Source organism: Chroicocephalus ridibundus, chromosome 10 (assembly GCF_963924245.1).
Source record: "Chroicocephalus ridibundus chromosome 10, bChrRid1.1, whole genome shotgun sequence".
Taxonomy (NCBI): domain Eukaryota; kingdom Metazoa; phylum Chordata; class Aves; order Charadriiformes; family Laridae; genus Chroicocephalus; species Chroicocephalus ridibundus.
The window spans coordinates 19,456,370-19,473,490 of NC_086293.1; the positions used below are offsets into that span (position 1 = coordinate 19,456,370).

General features: G+C 58.4%; 2 protein-coding genes across 2 annotated transcripts; one reads left to right on the top strand and one right to left on the bottom strand.

Moving 5' to 3' along the window:
• Positions 1 to 2,017: 2,017 nt before the first annotated feature.
• On the bottom strand, positions 2,018 to 12,504 carry CCDC71 (coiled-coil domain containing 71). The gene is made up of 2 exons (XM_063347609.1): positions 12,419 to 12,504; positions 2,018 to 9,986 (listed from the first exon to the last, which is right to left on the bottom strand). The coding sequence occupies exon 2, from the start codon at positions 9,923 to 9,925 to the stop codon at positions 8,732 to 8,734; it is 1,194 nt and encodes a 397-aa protein (XP_063203679.1). The 5' UTR covers positions 9,926 to 9,986; positions 12,419 to 12,504; the 3' UTR covers positions 2,018 to 8,731.
• Positions 12,505 to 12,666: 162 nt separating this feature from the next.
• On the top strand, positions 12,667 to 16,996 carry LOC134521611 (uncharacterized). Its single transcript, XM_063348235.1, has 5 exons — positions 12,667 to 12,926; positions 13,003 to 13,388; positions 13,991 to 14,151; positions 14,581 to 14,713; positions 16,333 to 16,996. The coding sequence occupies exons 1-5, from the start codon at positions 12,770 to 12,772 to the stop codon at positions 16,537 to 16,539; spliced, it is 1,044 nt and encodes a 347-aa protein (XP_063204305.1). The 5' UTR covers positions 12,667 to 12,769; the 3' UTR covers positions 16,540 to 16,996.
• Positions 16,997 to 17,121: the final 125 nt, after the last annotated feature.

The window sequence follows — 17,121 nt, forward strand, 5'->3', positions numbered from 1 at the left end:
GGCATCCCCTCAGGGCTGCCGTGCCCGGCCGTGCGGCACGTGGGGCCGCCGAGGCAGGCAGCCCGGCCGGGACTCGCCCTGCGCCGCGTGGGCTCGTCTGCCTATTCAGGGCACGTCTCCAGCAGTAGTGCCGGGAGCCCCGGAGCAGCACGGCTGCCAGCCACACTCCCTCGGCACCCGTGCTGGATGGATCCTGCTCCCCTCCCATGCTAGCACCGTGGGCACCACCACGCCCCAAGCCAGGGCCCCACTCACCCCATGCCGGTCGGTGCTGTCTGGGATCCTTTAGAACGGCTGTGCCGGGCACTGAGCCGGCAGCCCCGGAGCCCTGCGGGGAGCATGGTCGTGAGCCAGGGCCGGGCTTGACAGAGACCTCATGGTCACACAGGGATGATGCCTTTTATTAGCCGAGGCCGAAGGAAGGAAGAGGAACTGCGTGCTCTCTACACCAAGGTTGTGCTCTGGCCGCCCGCCGGCAAGCAAGGTCACAGGCAAAGCAGCAGCTCCCCGGGCCACGGGGGTGCCAAAGCCCGTGCCCACAGGGACACCCCGACACAGTGCAGGCTGGTCCCACGCGTCTCGATGGGGCGAGGGATGCTGTGGGCAGAGCCCTGCCCGCTCCCCATGGCCATGCTCTCAGCAGGCGCTGGGAAACCCGGAGGAAGAGCAGGGCTCTGCCTGGCGAGGCTCTGGCAGCGCAGGGTGGTAGCTGGGCACCACCACTGCCTTGGCTAGGAGAGCTGGCAGGAGATGAGCTGATAAAGAGCCATTAGCACTGGCCAGCGTGTCTGTATCGCAGGGAACTTGCCAAGCAAACCTTATCTGCCCTGAGGAGATCCAAAGTGGCCTGATAACGGTGACTGTAACAGGATCTCAGGCCTTGAAAAGCAAGGTAAAAGCAGGAGGGAGGGATGCTCAGCAGGATCTGAGGGACAAGAGAGGTGTCCCAGCCCAAGTCCAGGCACCTCCCGGCTGCCCTGAAGGCTGCTCTGACTTCCCTCCCCCACTGCAATCCCCTCAGCTGCCCCACAGCAGAACGCGTGGGGGTGGATCGTGTCTGCCCGGGGAGGTGACATGGCTGGGGGCAGCTCCGCTGGCCAGAGACCTGCCAGCAGCTCTGCCACAGCCCTCTGTCACCAGCCGAGCATCCCCGGCTCCCTCGGGCACCCATCGCCTGGGCTCCACCAGCACCTTTCAGCAGTGATTTCACCGACATCAGCAAACCAAACAGCTCGGGGGGGCAACAGTGGGAACCAGCAGCGCTCGCCGCTTCAGGGCACACAGAGGAGGGGCCCCCCCAAGCCTTGTCAGACCCCCGAGCTCCTGGGGCAGGCTCTCACGCCTGGCCAGCCCCGCTTGGCCCGACTTCAGTGCACTCAGCAGGCGGCCAACGCTTCCCTGAACATCCTCAGCGAGCGGGAGAACTGCTTAACCCTTCCTGAGGAATGAGCTCCAGCACCGAAGCTGCTGTCTGCCCAGGGCCACGGTCCCACCACGGTTAGTGCCGGGTCAGCGCACCAACGGCCCCGCGGCACAAACCGGATCCGGATTGCACGCGGGCGAACAATGGCATTTCTGTTGAATTAGCCGGCCGCAGGGTCCCTGCTACAGACGGGACAGATCCAGTGGGAAGTCGGAGGGTGGGCAGGCAGGAGCTGGCAGAGCGCCTGCCAGCGCCGCGCCGGCCCGGCACGTCTCTAGGAACTAACCTGGAATGCGAATTTGTGCCATTTAACACCAGTTCAGCACCAATGGCACTTACCTGGAGCATTTCCCATCCCGAGGCAGGCATTCCTTAATGGGACTCGAGCAATCCCAAAACCTCACTGAGGGGAACTAGGGAGAAGAGGCGGTGGTGGGCTCCAGCTGAGTGTGCCCCAAGGCAGCGGCCAGGCACATGGGAGACACCATTCCATGGAGCGGGAGACACCATTCCATGGAGCTCCCACGGGGCTGGGAGCAGGAGCCCAGGGAGGAGCAGTCTGGCGGGGCCCAAAGAAAAGCTGGACACGCTGGGTGGTTCTGAGCACCATTTTACTGAAGGGCTGGACACCTGCTAGGACTTTATAACAAAAAGTTCACTTCATTTAAGAAAAAAGACAGTCTGGTTTTTGTCCCATTCCCTCCGAAGAGCGGAATAATAATAACGCTGTCTTTTCACTAAACAATGCCATTCCAAAAGATACAACACTGAGTGTGGAGCAGCCCGGCCTCATATTAAACATTAAATATTAATATAGCTTCGGAAACATTCTACACAAACAAATGAAACAGTAAAAAGTTCACTCAAGAACAAGATGGTCAGTTGTTGTAAATTCACCATACAAAAGTTTGTTACTTGCCCTCCCGTGGGCTGCAGCTGCCGCTCCCTGGCTGTTGCTCGGGATCCCCTTAACACCGGGATGCCCGCGGCTGAGCCGGCGGCACCGGTCCCAGCCGGAGCAGGTCGGTCGCGCTGTGGCATGGAGATGGCTCTGTTAGAGACGAGGGTTGGCAGAGACCGAGCGCGAGGGGCCGGGCAGTGCCCACCCGGAGCCCCCGCGTCCCCCAGAGCAGCTGCTGCGCCTCTGCTCGGGTAATGCTGCTCCTCTGGAGCGCTGCACTGGGAACCGGGAGGAAGGAACGGCATCACACACCGTGCCTTCCCCACCAACACTTGTTTCGTCCCCTCCCGGGCCTGGGCAGCGTGACAGAGCAGGGGCAGGAGGAGGGGGGAGTTCTGGGGGTAGCTTTGCAGCACCTTCTCTTTTACAACAGCACCGCGGGCCTGACTGCGTCCGTGGGAATCACCAGACTCTCACAGGGGCTGCCTGTAGCAACAGGAACGGAAAGGGCTAATTAAGACAACAAGGAGAGCCCCAGACGATAATAAGGCCTTTAAGGGGCTCCCCGGGAAAAGGCCTAATCGTCCCCGCAGGGGAAGGTATTTCGGATGCTCACCAGAGGAATTGCTACCCCTCCTGCGAGGGCGTCCAGGGGGCACGAGTCAGCACTCACGGGGTGGGGAGGGCTCTGCAAGCCGCGGGGGCAGCTCACCTTCCCCACGGCCACCCGAGCAGGGCCAATTTGTGCGACTGATGACTGATGGAAACCAAGGGTTAGGAGGGGCGCCTGCTCCAAAAGGGCACCCCCCGCCCGTGCCCCAGGGCCTGCAGCACCAGTGCCTGCATAGTGCTGCCAGACAGGGCAGGGCAGGCTCCGTCGGCCGGGCAGGGACAGTGGAGGCAGTGCCACGGTACGCCACAGACCTGGCTCCTCTGTTTGCAGGTCTCAGAAGCAGAAGCTGGCTGGCCAGGTGCTGCCAGCGTCTTTGGCTTCCCCTAATCCCAGCTTCAAGCTTTTTCACCAGACCTCCTCAGTCTTCCTAAGCAAACTGAGGGGTCTGGCCTCAGCACCACGGCTTTGGAGGTGGCAGCCGGACATGCTGCGAGTGCTAGCGCAGTCACACCTACAAACAGGGTTCACTCAACACTCCGGGCCGATCCAGTGACAAGGGCTGGCTCTCCTGCCTTTCGAGACAAGGTCTCTGCTCCACCAGCCAGCGAGGCACCTGGCACCTTCCTAACAGCACCCAGCTCCGGGCAGGAGCAGGCTGCGAGGAGAAGGACACTCAAGCATGGTGCTCTCTAGCACAGAGCCCCAAGCATGAGGGCCTGGGAGCAACCTGCCCTGCTGCCCTCTCCGTGGATGGTGCCAGCCCACCCAGCTCGCAAAGCCAAGGGCTGCGGCACCGTTGAGAAGGTGCGAGGTGCCCCAGAACAGCCGACCTCTCCTCAGGCCACCGCAGCTCCCAGAAAGCCATCCTCGTCTGACCACAGCAGCAAATAGGCCAGTGCCACTCTGAAGACTGAAACAGAAACCATCACTTCCACACAAACCAACCAACCTGCTTGAGCGGCTTGTGCTCCCCACAACTCAGCACCGACCCTGCCAACCACAGCCGAAACAAGGATCCTCTCACCAAACCTGCGCTCCTGCCCGGGAAACTGCCCAGCTCGCGTCACACTGTCCAGCTGCAGCTGAGAGACAAACCTCCTCTCTGTCCCCACGCGCCCCTTGTGCCGTGGCCAAAGGCCCAGCTCCCAGACAGGGCAGGGAACCTGGACCCAAGGAGAGCAGTTGGAGTGGCTGCACCCCGCCGCATGCTGGCAAGGTCTGGCCATGAACACAGCACAAGTCACAACTAAAAGGGCCCAAATTCTGCGCTCAAGCCCAAAAGCCAAAGCCCCCCAACTTCTCCTGGCACAGCTGGAGCCAAGGGACTTCTTCCACCAGCTCCACCGGTGGAGAAATGCTGCTGGTGTGTGAGGGGGGGCCGGAGGACATGCAGCAGAACAGGGGCAGCTGGGGAGCAGGGCCACGGAGCTGCGTGAGCAGCATCACCCACCCGTGCTGTTCTGCTCCCGACTTCCCTGTGATGCTCTTCACTGGTGACTGGCTGAACTCCGTGCAAGGAAACACGAGGCAGCGAGGGGTCTCAGCCCACTCCCCCCCGGTCCCTGTCAGCGTGAGCACTGCGGGCTGGGCAGGTGATGCCCTGGTGTGAGAAGTATCCAACTACATGAGTGCTCACAACGCTTCACAGAGCACACCTCTTCCCCACGCTGAAATACCACTAGTGAGATACAAAACAGGAGTAACAAAATAATCCCTTTTTATTTTGCAGAAAAGTGGTTAAGAAATTCTGTACGTGGATCACTGGGGCAGCTGGCTCTGCGGGGGAGAGGCAAACGGTTTGGAAGCAGGGGTACCACACTACATGGCTTGCAGGGAAAAGGCCAAGCAGAAGCTTCTCCAACTGAAAGTAATGGCAGAAGGTGAAATCTGATCACAGTGGACATGAGCTTCAAAACATTTCTACCAATTAACAATGTGATTTCAACTGGTATCTGATGTCAGCTTCCCCTCCAGCTGCCTGCCGGACAAGCTGCTCTCCCTACGGACCTCGCCGACGGACATCTGAAGCATGCAGGAAGCTCAAGGACCTTGTCTGGTGGAGGCGAAGCATAAACTCTCGCTTCTTGGCAACTGAATAAAAGGAGAAATGATTTCCACAAACTCAGTTGGAAGAACAGCCCTTTGACCGCTGGCTGAATCATTTCTCGAAGTGACAGTGGCACAAATCCGTGCAATAAAAGCATTCCTAAGAGAGCCTCCAAAGCTCCCAGCTGTCACAGTGCCTAGAACAGCATAGGCCAGGTTAGGCACTTGGATGAATTCAAAGTGATTAATACAGAAACAGCTCTGAACAACCCGCACACAGCACGCTCAGCAGAGACCACAGCACTCCAGGCAAGGCATTTCTGCGTGCCCTGCCTGTTACTGCTGCCCAGGTCCCTGAAAGGCAAGTGTTACTCTGCTGTCACAGATTAATAAGGGGTGGAAGGGACCTCTGGAGGGAGATCTCTGGTTAGATCAGGTCTTAGGTAGGCCTGATTTGATCAAACCCTTTATCTTCCCTAACACCAGAAAGCAGCATTCACAGCACAACCCCTTCTGCAGCCTCCTGCACATCAGTGTTGAAGGCCCAGGACACCAGGAGCACCGGCACCCAGCCATGAGATGAAGGACGGCAGAGCCAACCACCCACAGGCTGCAGGCACCCAGTCTGCCAGCACTGGATGACAGGCAGCAGTTGCTGACATTGGCACCAGGGGCTGTAAAGTGAATAACAAGCTGCAATCCTTCCAGCCAAGTTCCCAAATCACTTGCGAGGGGGAAGAGGAGACATCAGGAGGGCAGAGAATCAAGCTCCAGTGCTGCCCAGTAGCTCAGGAGCCCTGTGGTCTGTTAAGAGATGTGCAGAAGAGACGACAGAGACTGGACCGATGATAAGCACGTCCCCAGGCACATAGCTGTGGAGCGCTCGCTTCCCTGGCGGAAGCCTCGGTGACACAGAGGCATTTCTAAGGCTCGTCCCTCTCTGCAGAGCAGAAGACCTCTTGCTGGCGGCCTGGGAAGGACACTGGGTGAGCTGTTGCCACCAAGCATTCAGAGAACTCAGCTCAGAGCCGGGAAAGGCATGGCAGCGCTAAAGCAGTATGTTCTGCTGGATGTGTTAAGCAACAGTACAAGCCAAGTCCTTGACTGGCAAAGACCCAAGCTGTGAAAGACAAGAGGTGACAGAGAAGACTGGGGAGGCAGGCAGCAGTGCAGCTGGGGGAAGAAATACAGCAAAGAGGAGGGATGGGGCGCGGTAAGCTGGCCTCAGGTGCTCAGCTTCCTGCTCAGGCTGGAAAAAAGCAACCTCAGCCTGAATTCAGCCTTGTTGATGCACGGTTGTTTTTCCCACCAGAGGCCAGGCACTCAGCTGGGATGCCTGCGCTGCACGAAGAGGCTCCAGAGACAGCTCTCGGTGCCCTTATAAGGGGCTGGGAACAGGGGAAGCTGCCGAGCAGCCTGTCAGACAGCGATACCACAGACAGGAGTTCAGAGCCCTCCTCAGGAAACAGCCAAAAAGAGAAACGCCAGTGCAAGACTTCAAGACCTGGCATTTGAGAGCCTGGGAATGAGAAAGGTCTGAAGGAGTGGGAACAAAAGGGACAAAGTAATTTTTGGCAGGTTAACAGTGATGGAGGGTCCCTGTTCATCCAGCATCATGTCAGGACAGAGAACACTCTGCCAAAGCATTTTAAAACACAGAAGAAAATATTTTCTCTTCCTCTGCAGCTAACCAATGGCATTCACAGGTCAGTCTCAAACACTGCAAGCTATGATCTCTGACAGCAACTCAGATATGCACAGTAAAACCACACAGTGTCACACACCGAGTGTGTGATTCAGAGCCTGCAATCACCCCCCGAGGGAGAACCTCCACCTGGGTGAGGACAGAGAACCCTGGCTGTGCCTCGGGACGCCCAGCTTCCCTGCCCTCACTCCGTCATGAACCTCCTCTCTCCCCTCCGTGCCACGGTTTTCCTCTCTGAGCTGGGGATCAGACACTGACCCCTTTTACAAAGCGCTGAAATCCAGCCAGGTGCTAGGGAGGGGCTGAAACGTAAGGAGCTGGGGCTTCCCAGGGGAGCTCATCCCTGCAGCCAATGTCCACAGAGATTACTAGGTCAGACAACTGGTATTTTGAGCTGGTGAGAAAATGAGTGGATTACTGGCCCACTGCTACACAGATCTGAACGTACGGCAGTGTACGGAGCCGAGCCCGTGCCTGGCCCCACCCTGCTCCCTCTCCCTGAGCAGCCAGGTTCTGCTTTTGCAGTATCCCAATGCACATCGTCTCATCGGAGACCATCACTCCTAGGTGACAGTGGTAGCACCTACTGCTCCAACGCGGTGTTTCTCCTGGAGCTTGCGGATCCTTCCCTGCAGAGAGCAGACCCACGCATGCAGTCTCTGTTCACATCTGACAGCGTGCCCCTGGCGCAGGAAGGCTGACACAGCCGCCTGCAGCGGTTGCACAGTGCCTCCTGGGGAGGGCAGAGCCTGCGCTCCAGGAGCTTTCACACCTGCCACACACCTTCTTCCAACATCCCAGACGGCATAGCAAAGCTGTCACCCTTTGCAACACGGTGCCAATCTCCCCTCCTACTGTCTCACCTCCACAAACCGACAGAAAGAAACTCTCCATGTTTAAGTGCTGGCATATATCCTCTCAACTCTTTTGCTCTTCTGCTTTAATTCAGACTCAAATATCCCACTGAGCTCTGGGATGCTATGTATCTAATACATTCAAACACAACCTGTGTCTTCTCTACCGGCACCTAGAACCTGCTCCTGAAACATCCAGCAACAGCAAAGTAGTTATGTGGTGGGCAGGACACTTTATGCAATTCCTCTTAACAACTCCAGCCCTTCAGCTCTAACAGTCACGGTTCATGTTCTACATCTGCACCTGGGGTATGGGAGAGCAGCGCAACCCTGGGTGCTGAGGAGGAATGGCTCTTTGGAGGCAAACCCTACCATGAGTTCAGAGCTTCTGCTACCAACAAACAGAGGAGGCACCTAGAGACGTCAGGCAGACTTGCAGGCAAGAGCCCCGTAACACTCCCCCACTCTTACGCAGAGGTAATACCAAAAGTATGATTAAAACTGTAGTCAACTATCAGCTGGTAATTCTCCAAATTGCTTGACATTTCTGGAGACAAACAAGTGGCTATAACTGTGCCTGCCTCTGAGCTGCTCAAGCGAGCCCAGAACAGACTGTCACAACACTGAATCACAAAGAAATCCTGGCACCTCTCAACAAAGGACTGGCTGAATGGGAGGGGGAACAAAAGCTATCAAACCCAATCCCAGAGGGATGGAGGAAGTGCATCTTCCCACAGTTCCTGGGCCGTATGCACATATATGGATATATATATATAGATAATAAAGTTATAAAATTTGATCAAAATAAAACCAGTAAATGTACAGCTTGAAAAAGAGCAATATCACAGTGCATCAATGTCATGAGAAAGTCCCATGTTCTCCCCCTGCACGAGAGTGCAGCCTGCCATGTTCAGAAGAGCGTCCATGGGAAGGAAGCCCTCCGGCCTGCTCGGCTCCCCACAGGCAAGTCACCATCCCGCATTCCCAAACAGGGCTTTTGATTTTCTGCAGTCAGTTCTGCCTAGCAGTGGTAGACAGGCAGAAACAGGAGAAAGCAGGCTGCTCCGTCTGCAGGTTAGTTGACATATCGTCACCAGGTACCAGAGATCCAGTTACTCAATCTTCTCCACGCTCTGGTGCCAGACTCATATTTACTTACTTACAAAAAAAAGCGACAAAGTGAAGAAACTCAGGGGACACTGTGAGAATGGGACAAAGGCTGAATTCGGATGACAGGGGACAAGTTGACCCTAAGAATCTTCTGTGCTCTCCTCCTCACTTCATCATCAGAGGAAGAGTTGCCCACCTTGATGGTCCGGAATTTCAGCAGGTTCAAAGTGCTCTGAGGCTGTCGAGATTTATTTTGGACAGGAATGGTATTTGCTTTCTTCCTTTGTGGTGCTTCTCTTGCCTCCGTCGCTCTTCTCTTCTTCTGCCCAACACTCTCCCGGTAAGCGCTGCTGCCCTTCCACTCTGTTTTCCCCTCCAGAGCTTCCTTACCTTTGATTTTCAAGGTCTTGGACTGCGGTGCTGTGGTGCAGCCTTGGGACGAGCTGCCTGCGACTCTCCCGTTGAGAACCCCCGAGGCTTTGCAAGCATTGCTCTCCTGCAGCACTCCACCCTTTGGTCCCTTCAAAAGATTTAAAGCAAGGGTGGCAGAATCCGGTGCTTTCTTTATCAAACGCTTGTACCCCTTACCTTCTGTTACTTTAGTGGTCTTGCCTGAAGAAAACTGCCTTGGTGGATTTGAAGCCTTGAGGAGTTTAAGGTCTGAGTGCGAGATCCCTAGATGTCCTTGTGTGTACTTGGACTCCAAACAGGATGCGGTAGTTTTCAGTGGCACCAGGGCTTCCAGAACCACCGACAGTCTCATGGCTGGATACACGTCAGGGTACATGCTTGTAGGGAAGCCCACTGCCGCGGCCTTGGACGTGCCGGATCTTGTCTGCTTCAAGGAGCTCAAGAGGAGATTTGTGGAATCCCCTTTGGAGATGGGCTGAGTGGAGACTTTTGAAGAGTTCACCGAAACGCTGGTGGGCGAAGCAGACACCTTTGCCACGGCTGCCGTATTTCTAGTCGGACTCTTAGCGGACTCGGCGGCGTTGGTGCAGTTGTGTGGGGTGCTCTCTTCTGTTTGACTAGGTATGTCTGCCGTGCACGAGCTGTACCCATACACATCCTTACTCCTCAGAATTGTGGGCTGGTAGCCCTCCTCCTTCAGGCCCTGAATGAAGGCCACCAGCTGGGTCTCTGTGTCTGAAAGGTCCTTGGACATCGGGTTGAAGACTCGGAGGGCTTCCTCCAGCACTTTCTGTCCTGCTGAGGAAATTCTCGACCAGGAATGGACAGCTTTTTCTTCCACATTGTTCGCTGCAATATTCATGGCATTAGGAAAGCGGGCACTTCAAAAAGGTCCAAATTACTGGAAAAAAAACCCTTGACACCTTGAAAGATAGAGAAGATAGTCAGCTTACAGCAACTGAAATCATCTTGCATTTTTAAGTGGGGACCTGAAAACATTAAGCCCAAACATTGGGTCAGGTTCTGGGCATAACCCAAGTTAAAGCATCATCGAGAATATCCTGTCATTGATTTATCCCTTAGGTAAAACTACAACATCTCTTGCAGAAACATACCCAAAACTAAACAAAGACTTCAGGCAACCCCAACCAACCCATCCCAAGACGAATGGTTCCAATTTCTTAGTGAAATCTGCAGCTCGTTTCCAGTTTGAGTTTGAGCCCTTCGTTGAATCCTCTCCCTGCGCATGATCAAGACATCTCAACATGAAGCAGCCTGAGCACCTCAAATCTATCCCAGCATCACGTTCAATTTTTCCAGCTTTCTAATTGATTCTGCTCAAAAATTGATTCTGAGTCCCTGCCAAAGCTGTAGCACCCTCCCGAAGATCTGACAGCAAAGCTGGAAGATATTTCAGTTGTGCTTCATTGATGCCGGACGCTGTGGCAAGGCAACACCACTCCTTGCTGTTCCCTTGTTTGAACAACGGTCTGCAACTTGCTGTCACAGCAAACTGGTGTTGATCCAAGGGCACTCGCTGCCAAGTGAGGAGGAAGCAGGAAATTCAAGCAGGGCAGCATGAAGGAAACACACATCACTGGGGCCAAGTGTACAATGCCCTGAGGGACAACACTCTGATCATGCTCAAGGCACTACACAGCTGTCTCCCAGGGACAAAAGCACTATTTATTGCTTTCAATAAAAAAAAATAGGCATTGAAGAGCAGTCCAGACAGGACTTTGTGATGCATCTGGGAGAAGTCTAAGCCTCTCACATGGAGTTATAAAATCTTTACCTTCATTGGTACCTCTCAAAATAATGAGGAGGATTCAGTCCAAAACCCTTTTCAGGGAAATGAAGAAGTTGTTGGAGACACTATCGGAGAGGGCAGTGCACAGGCAAGAAAGCTGCGATGGAAAAGTTAGTGCCTGAGCAGACACAGCAAGGAACTACTCATGTCCGAAGTTCCTCACAGAACTCCGGTTTCATTGCAACCCTGGATCCCCGGAGTGCCAGCCCCGGACTGGCGCCCCGTGCCGCCGCCGGCTGCACAAGCAGGACACAAGCCAAAAGCTGCCACAGAAGGGGAAGCACAGGTCAGCGGTGGGGGTAAGAGCCTCCACATGACAGACTAATCTCAGTCAAGTGTTCTGCAGACGTCATGGCAGAAGAGGGATTTGGAGGAGGATAATGCAGTTGCTCTGCAACAGGCGGGGGATCTCCCATGGAGGAGGGGAGGCAGGCAAGGGAGTGCTCCAAGAGCTGTGACTGGCGTCATTGGCCAGCTGTGAGATTTGCCACCTCCAAAGTGAACGAGTAGTAGCAGGCACAGTGAAGCCAGCGAGGATGTAAAGCTTAATCGTAAAATGGTAGAGAGCAAGAAACACAACTAACAACATGCACTCAACAGGCTGCTAAATGGACCATCTTCTGTTGAGAACTTCAGGCTGTAGCAAGCCCGGGAACAGCTGGGACACCTTAAGGGACATTCTGATGTTGAACAGAGAGGCTGTGACATCTCAGCGGGGACAGGACATCTCAACATCCATCCGCTCGGTCCAGTTTTGTGCAGTGCAAGTTGTAGCCAGCCATAAGAAGGCACACCCAGATGGTCTGTCCACCCAAGAGCAAGTTTGTTCACTTAAGACCGGGGGTGAGGGGAAGTGCCCTGGCTAAAGTGCCAGGGGGCCACAGGCCCACAGCGCTCCTAGCAGGGATGCAAAGCGCCGGCAGGACCCTCACGTAATGCTCAAGCAATGCCAGGCCCGGCTGTCCGGGCACGATGGTCGAGGGAAGGGCTCTGCCGTGCTCCTCCGGGCACACCAGAGGGACAAGCCGGCTGCTGGCAGGGCCCAGAGGCGGGTCTGGGGTAGTCCGGGGAGCCGGAGGCCGGCGGGGAGACCCAAGGAGGGCTCGGCGGGGGCTGCCCGCCCCGGCGCCGCCTCTGAGGAGATGGAGCCTCTGGCCCACCCCTCGGTGGAGGAGATGCCCCTTCCCGAGCGCCTGTCCCCCGCACACCCCTTCCCAGGCCCGGCCCAGTAAGGAGGGGCCGGCGGGAGCCCTGACCGGGCGCCTTCGTCCCGCCGACCGGAGGGCCCCCATGGCGGGGAGAGCCGCCCGGGTGCCGGTGCCGTCCCTACGGGGCTGCAGGGCGGTGACTGATGCAGACAGCGGGTGCGACCCCCCCGCTCGGTCCCGCGACGGTTCTCGGGTCCGGGGGGAGAAGGGGGGGGGGGAGGGCGGGGTCCGCAGCGCCGCGGCTCCGCCTCCAGCGCCCGGAGGCCGCCCTGCCGGGCGGCTCGGCAGCGCCCTCGCCCGGGAGCGCGGGGCCCAGGCACCGCCGGCCCCAACCTACCGGCCGCCGCCAGACCCGCAGTCGCCGTTGCGCTGCGACCGCCGCTCCAACATGGCCGCCCGCGGAGCGCCGGAAGCACCTCCCGCTTCCGCTTCCGGCCCCCTTCCGCGCACCGGGGCCACGCCCCCCCTCACGGAGCGGGCTCGGCCACGCCCCCTCCCCGGCCTCCGCCCCCACCGCCTTCCCGGTCTCCACGGCGACGGCGGGCGGGGCGCCGGTGTCGGGCGGCGCCGCCCCGGGCCGGCAGGGGGCGCCGTCCGGCGGAAGCGGCGCGGGAGGAAGCGGCGCCGTTTCCAGGTAACGGCGGCGCGGTCGGGGTCGGTTCCCGTGTTAGGGGCCAGTTCCGGGGCCATGAGCGGCGGCGGGTCCGGGCGGCGGCGACGGCTGGTGCTGCACGTGGACCTGAACAACACGGTGGTGGCGGCGGACGCGGTGTCGGGGCAGGGCCCGCGTGCGGCCCTCAACACTTTCCTCAGCACCGTCACCTGGGGCCGCGACGGCGCCGCCGGTGAGCGCCGGGGCGGCGGGGGCCGGGAGGGCGGCGGCGGCGGCGACCGGCGGCTGAGCGCCCTCCTTTCTTGCAGGCGAGTGGCAGTGGGCGAGCGACAGCCCCTCCCTGCGGCCACCCTGCCCCGGTGCCCTCAGCTACTACAGCCGCCACGGCCGGGACCCCGCCTTCACCGAGGCGGGCCCGGGCCGGTGTTTCGGTAGCCTCCACGCTCGCCACCTGCAGCTGCTGGAGTGGCCGGGCCGGCCACACGACGTCTTCTCGGTCCAAGGGGAGCCCAGCAAGAGCTACCACCTGATCCTGCCCTCCTTCTTCCGCCTCCTGGACAGCCTGCACCGGGAGGGGAGAGACTTCGCCATCGTCTTCAGGACGTTCGGCACCGACCTGCCCCGCGCCCTGCGGGCCATGGGCTGCGCCCTGGCCGGGCAGCACCCCCAGTTCCCCACCCTGAGGGAGGTGGCGGTGAGTGGCACCCTGAGGAGGGCAGGCGGCCTGTAGGGAGCTCCCCCACGTCAGGCCGCTCTCGAGCCACTCGGCCATCCCGCTTCTAAAAGGTCGTGTGGAGGGGAGACGCAGCCAGCTTCTCGGGATGAAGCTGTTAGCCAAGGGCGAGCACATGTGTGGAGACCCTGGGTGGGAAAGGTCTCCTCTGGGGGTATCTATCCCGGCTTGGACAGAGCATCCCTTCTCCTGGAGAGGGGCTGCTGCAGCAGAGTGGGGCTCCCTGGCTCAGTGCCGATGGCAGCCATGCTCTGCCCCTGGCAGCACGCTGGGCAGGAACGCTGGGAACGACCTTCAGAAGCTGCTTTGGATGTTCCGCGGAGCATTGACAGAGATCAGGGACTGAAACAGGCGCAGCGTGCAGCTAGGAGACCATTCCTTCCCATCTCAAGGGAGGATTTTTGGCTGGGGGGGGATTCCACACCTCGTCTTCTTCCCAGTGCTGTTCTCCCACGCTGCGGTGGTGGGGAGTCTCCACCCTGCTGCTTGTTGTCTCTGCCAATGCATGAAACAACCTGCCTGCTTTGGAAACCTTTCCTCTCCTGCTTTCTGTGGTCCCGCAGCTCCCTGTGGACCTCACCCCTGGCCAGATACGCTGCGGCAAGCGAGAGGTGGTGCTGACAAGGGGAGCAGAGCGGCTGGCCACCCGGGAAGATGGAAGAAAGCTTTATGACTACTTCAGCTCCTTGGAGGGAATTGGGGGCTTCCAAGACCACTTTGACTGGTGAGAAACGGGGCACTGAGGAAGTGGATTGGGCATTTTTTTCTCTCCTGTGATTTTCTGAGCTTCTCCCAGCCTGGGATAGCTCCTAGTTTTAGGATCTTTACATTGTTGGGGCCCCTATCACTTACGTGCTCCCCAGTGGAGAGCTTTTGCCAGTGGGCAGCTTGATGGGGCTCTTGCATCTTTCCTCAGGTCCCCATTCCCCGAGGTACCTCCTGTTTTTCTCCAGACACCCCCTGATTTGTCACCTCACTGCAAAATGCCTCTCTCCCAGGAGGCAGCAGTGGGCAGAGGAACAGGATGGTCTCCATCCCGCTCCCCTGGCTCACTGGGTTGCCCTGAGCCCGCAGCACCGCCCTGCCTGCCTTTACCCGAGAGTTGTCGCCCTCTCCCTCCCCTGACTGCTCCGTGTCCCGCTTGCTGTTTCAGGTGGGCCAGAAATCAGTTCTCTTCCCGGGGTGGGAAGCCCCTGTGGATTGACCCCCATGATCCTGATGTTCACCACATCTTCATTGACGACAACATCCGGCTGGACGACGCGGACACCATTGTTCATCCCCTGGTAGGTGTCCGAAGGCCCTCCGGTGCCAGCTGCCTGCACTGGAGGGGGTCCCTGGTAAGGTCAGGCACATTTTGTCCCCTTTGCATGAGCGTGAGCCTGCAAAGGGGGATCAAGGCATAGCCCCGGTGTCACTGCACCCCATGTCGCCAGCGTCGGTGGCAGCGATGCACGGGGCTGCCCGTGGGGAGGTTGAGATTGGCCGTCAGCAGAGAACAGCAGGTGCTGGCTGCCTGCGCTCGCTGCCGAGCGCCTCTGCTTTGCCAGGGTGAATCATCCCCGCTCCTGGCGGCAACAGGCCAGCCAGCCTCGGCAAGTGGCCACGGCTCATCTGTGGCACTGAATTGAAGGAGCAGTGTTTGTGGTGGAGCATGCTTGGAAAAGGGAATGTTTATGCAGACAGAAATGCGCCTGGAAGTTGGACAACTGTTGATGCTCGAATGAGAGCTGCAGCTCCATGGGCGAGCCTGAACCCCTGCCCGTTTCCATCCAGGAGGAGACAGTGCCGGGATGGGAAACCTGCGGCAGAGAGTGAATGGTCGGCAGCGTTTGCCAGGCAGCTGGGGAGTGGCGAGGGACGGGATGCTCGTCGGATATTCCTTCCATACAAACTCTCTCAGCTCGTGGATTTGTAGGTGGTGGCAGGAGTTGCTGCTGCCCGGGGCAGACCTGTCAGGAATAGGCTTCTGTCTGTGCCGTGCCTGATTCAGGGGAATTAATGCAGATGGCTCTGCTGAGAGCCTGAGGCTCCTCTGCGCAGCAGCTGTTGCCTGCGTGTCTGCAGCAGCCAGAGCGTGGCTCACGCAGCTCCACTCGCTGCATTTCAGCCTCAGGTTGTTTCTCTGATGAAGGAGTTCCTCCTTTGCCGTGCCCAAACCACGACACATCTGTAGCCAGCACGGCTGGTTGGTCAGCCTGCTTGGTTTGCCTTGGGGTGGCCGTGCAGCCAGCCCCAGGGCTCCTGACACCACATCAGTCAGGTAGGATCAGGTGGCAGCAGACCTTGCTGGGGTCTGGGTGGCAGCCGAGCATCTCGCCAGCAGGGCTCATCCCCCCTGCTAGGACTTTGCTGTCCTGCAGCCAGGATCAGTAGGTTGGACGCCAGCTTCCCCTCCTCTTGCGTCACCAGCTCTGCGGGGCTGTCCCTGTGTCAGTGAGGGTGACAGAGCAGCACTGGGAGGGAAACAGATTGCCAGGTGGGCTTAGGCAGAGCTGTAGTTAAGATCAGAAGGTGAAGTCCTTGTTCCCTCCTGTGCAACAGGCTGTGGCAGCCAAAGAAAGAGCTGTTGGCAAAGGTTTTCCTGGGCCATAGAGCCGTTTTCTTCTGGCTGTGTGATGTGGTCCATTCCTTAGGGAAGGCCCAGCCACGTGTGTGGCAAACTGGTGTGGGAGGGAGGGGAAATTGGAGAAACTTCATCTTTTACCACTGGAGTGGAGATGGGAGCCCCTGCCCTCTCCCCCTGACCCACAGATAGCGTGGAGGCTCCTGGCCAAGGAGGAGGGCAGGGTGCACTGCCGCATGCGTGCACTGCCACCAGGCTCCACGCTCGTGCCGGGTACGGCCCTGGCACTGCTGCCCAGGGAGGGTGTGAGTGCTTCTGTGCGCTGCTCTCTCCCCACAGGTGTTTTCGGAGCGGGGCAGCAGCAGCCCCAGGCGCGCTCCCACCTCGGAGCTGTATGACGTTTGCCTGGTGCAGACCGACCTGCTGGAGGCCATTGCCGATGAGGACTATTTCCTGCGCTGCGTGAGGAGGTGCGAGGAGAACTATAACCGCTACCTGGCCAGCACGGAGAAGGACAGCCCGAGCCAGCAGCAGTATGGACAGTGATGCTACCTCCTGGGGCCGAGGGGCTCTGGACTGGGACACCCCCCTCCCTGCTTCCTGCTGCATGCAGGCAAAGTCCCAGGCTGGGCTTCTGCTTTGAGTTGTCCCTTCTCTCTCCGATGTGTGACGTGCCCCCTCGGTCCTACCAGGAGCCCCCATGCCCGAGCACAAGCATCCTGGGAGCTTGTGTGACAGGATCCCTGGAGGAAACGGCTTTCCTTTCCTTGGCAGCGCTGCAGGAGCTGCCTGCCTTGCTGGCGGGGCAGGGGCAACGCAGGCAGCCGCGCAGTGTTCACTCCTCTCTTCCCGTTCCTGTACCAGTGGCTGGTGTGGAGCGGGTGCCAGGGTGAGGGCAGTGTTACTGGCGGCACACCCGAGTGCCGTTTGCACGATGGTGTTCTCCCCGGCAGAGCTAGCGATGCCATGTCACTTCTGCCTGTTTTTAAAGCAAACCTTTCTAGCTTGTTTCTGCTGTGAGTTTCCTGCCTGCCCTTGGTTCTGCCTGCGCTGGCGGGTGGAAAGCGCCTTTCCCGGTGTGTTCATTTTCCGGGCTCAGTCGAGTAGGGACAAAGGTGACGGTGGAGG

What these genes read in the sequence shown, in the direction of transcription:
- CCDC71 (XM_063347609.1), bottom strand. Translation starts at nt 9,925, where the DNA reads ATGAATATTGCAGCGAACAATGTGGAAGAAAAAGCTGTCCATTCCTGG.
- LOC134521611 (XM_063348235.1), top strand. Translation starts at nt 12,770, where the DNA reads ATGAGCGGCGGCGGGTCCGGGCGGCGGCGACGGCTGGTGCTGCACGTG. An exon ending in GGGCCGCGACGGCGCCGCCG is followed by an intron (nt 12,927 to 13,002) that starts GTGAGCGCCGGG and finishes CCTTTCTTGCAG; the next exon opens with GCGAGTGGCAGTGGGCGAGC. An exon ending in CCACCCTGAGGGAGGTGGCG is followed by an intron (nt 13,389 to 13,990) that starts GTGAGTGGCACC and finishes GTGGTCCCGCAG; the next exon opens with CTCCCTGTGGACCTCACCCC.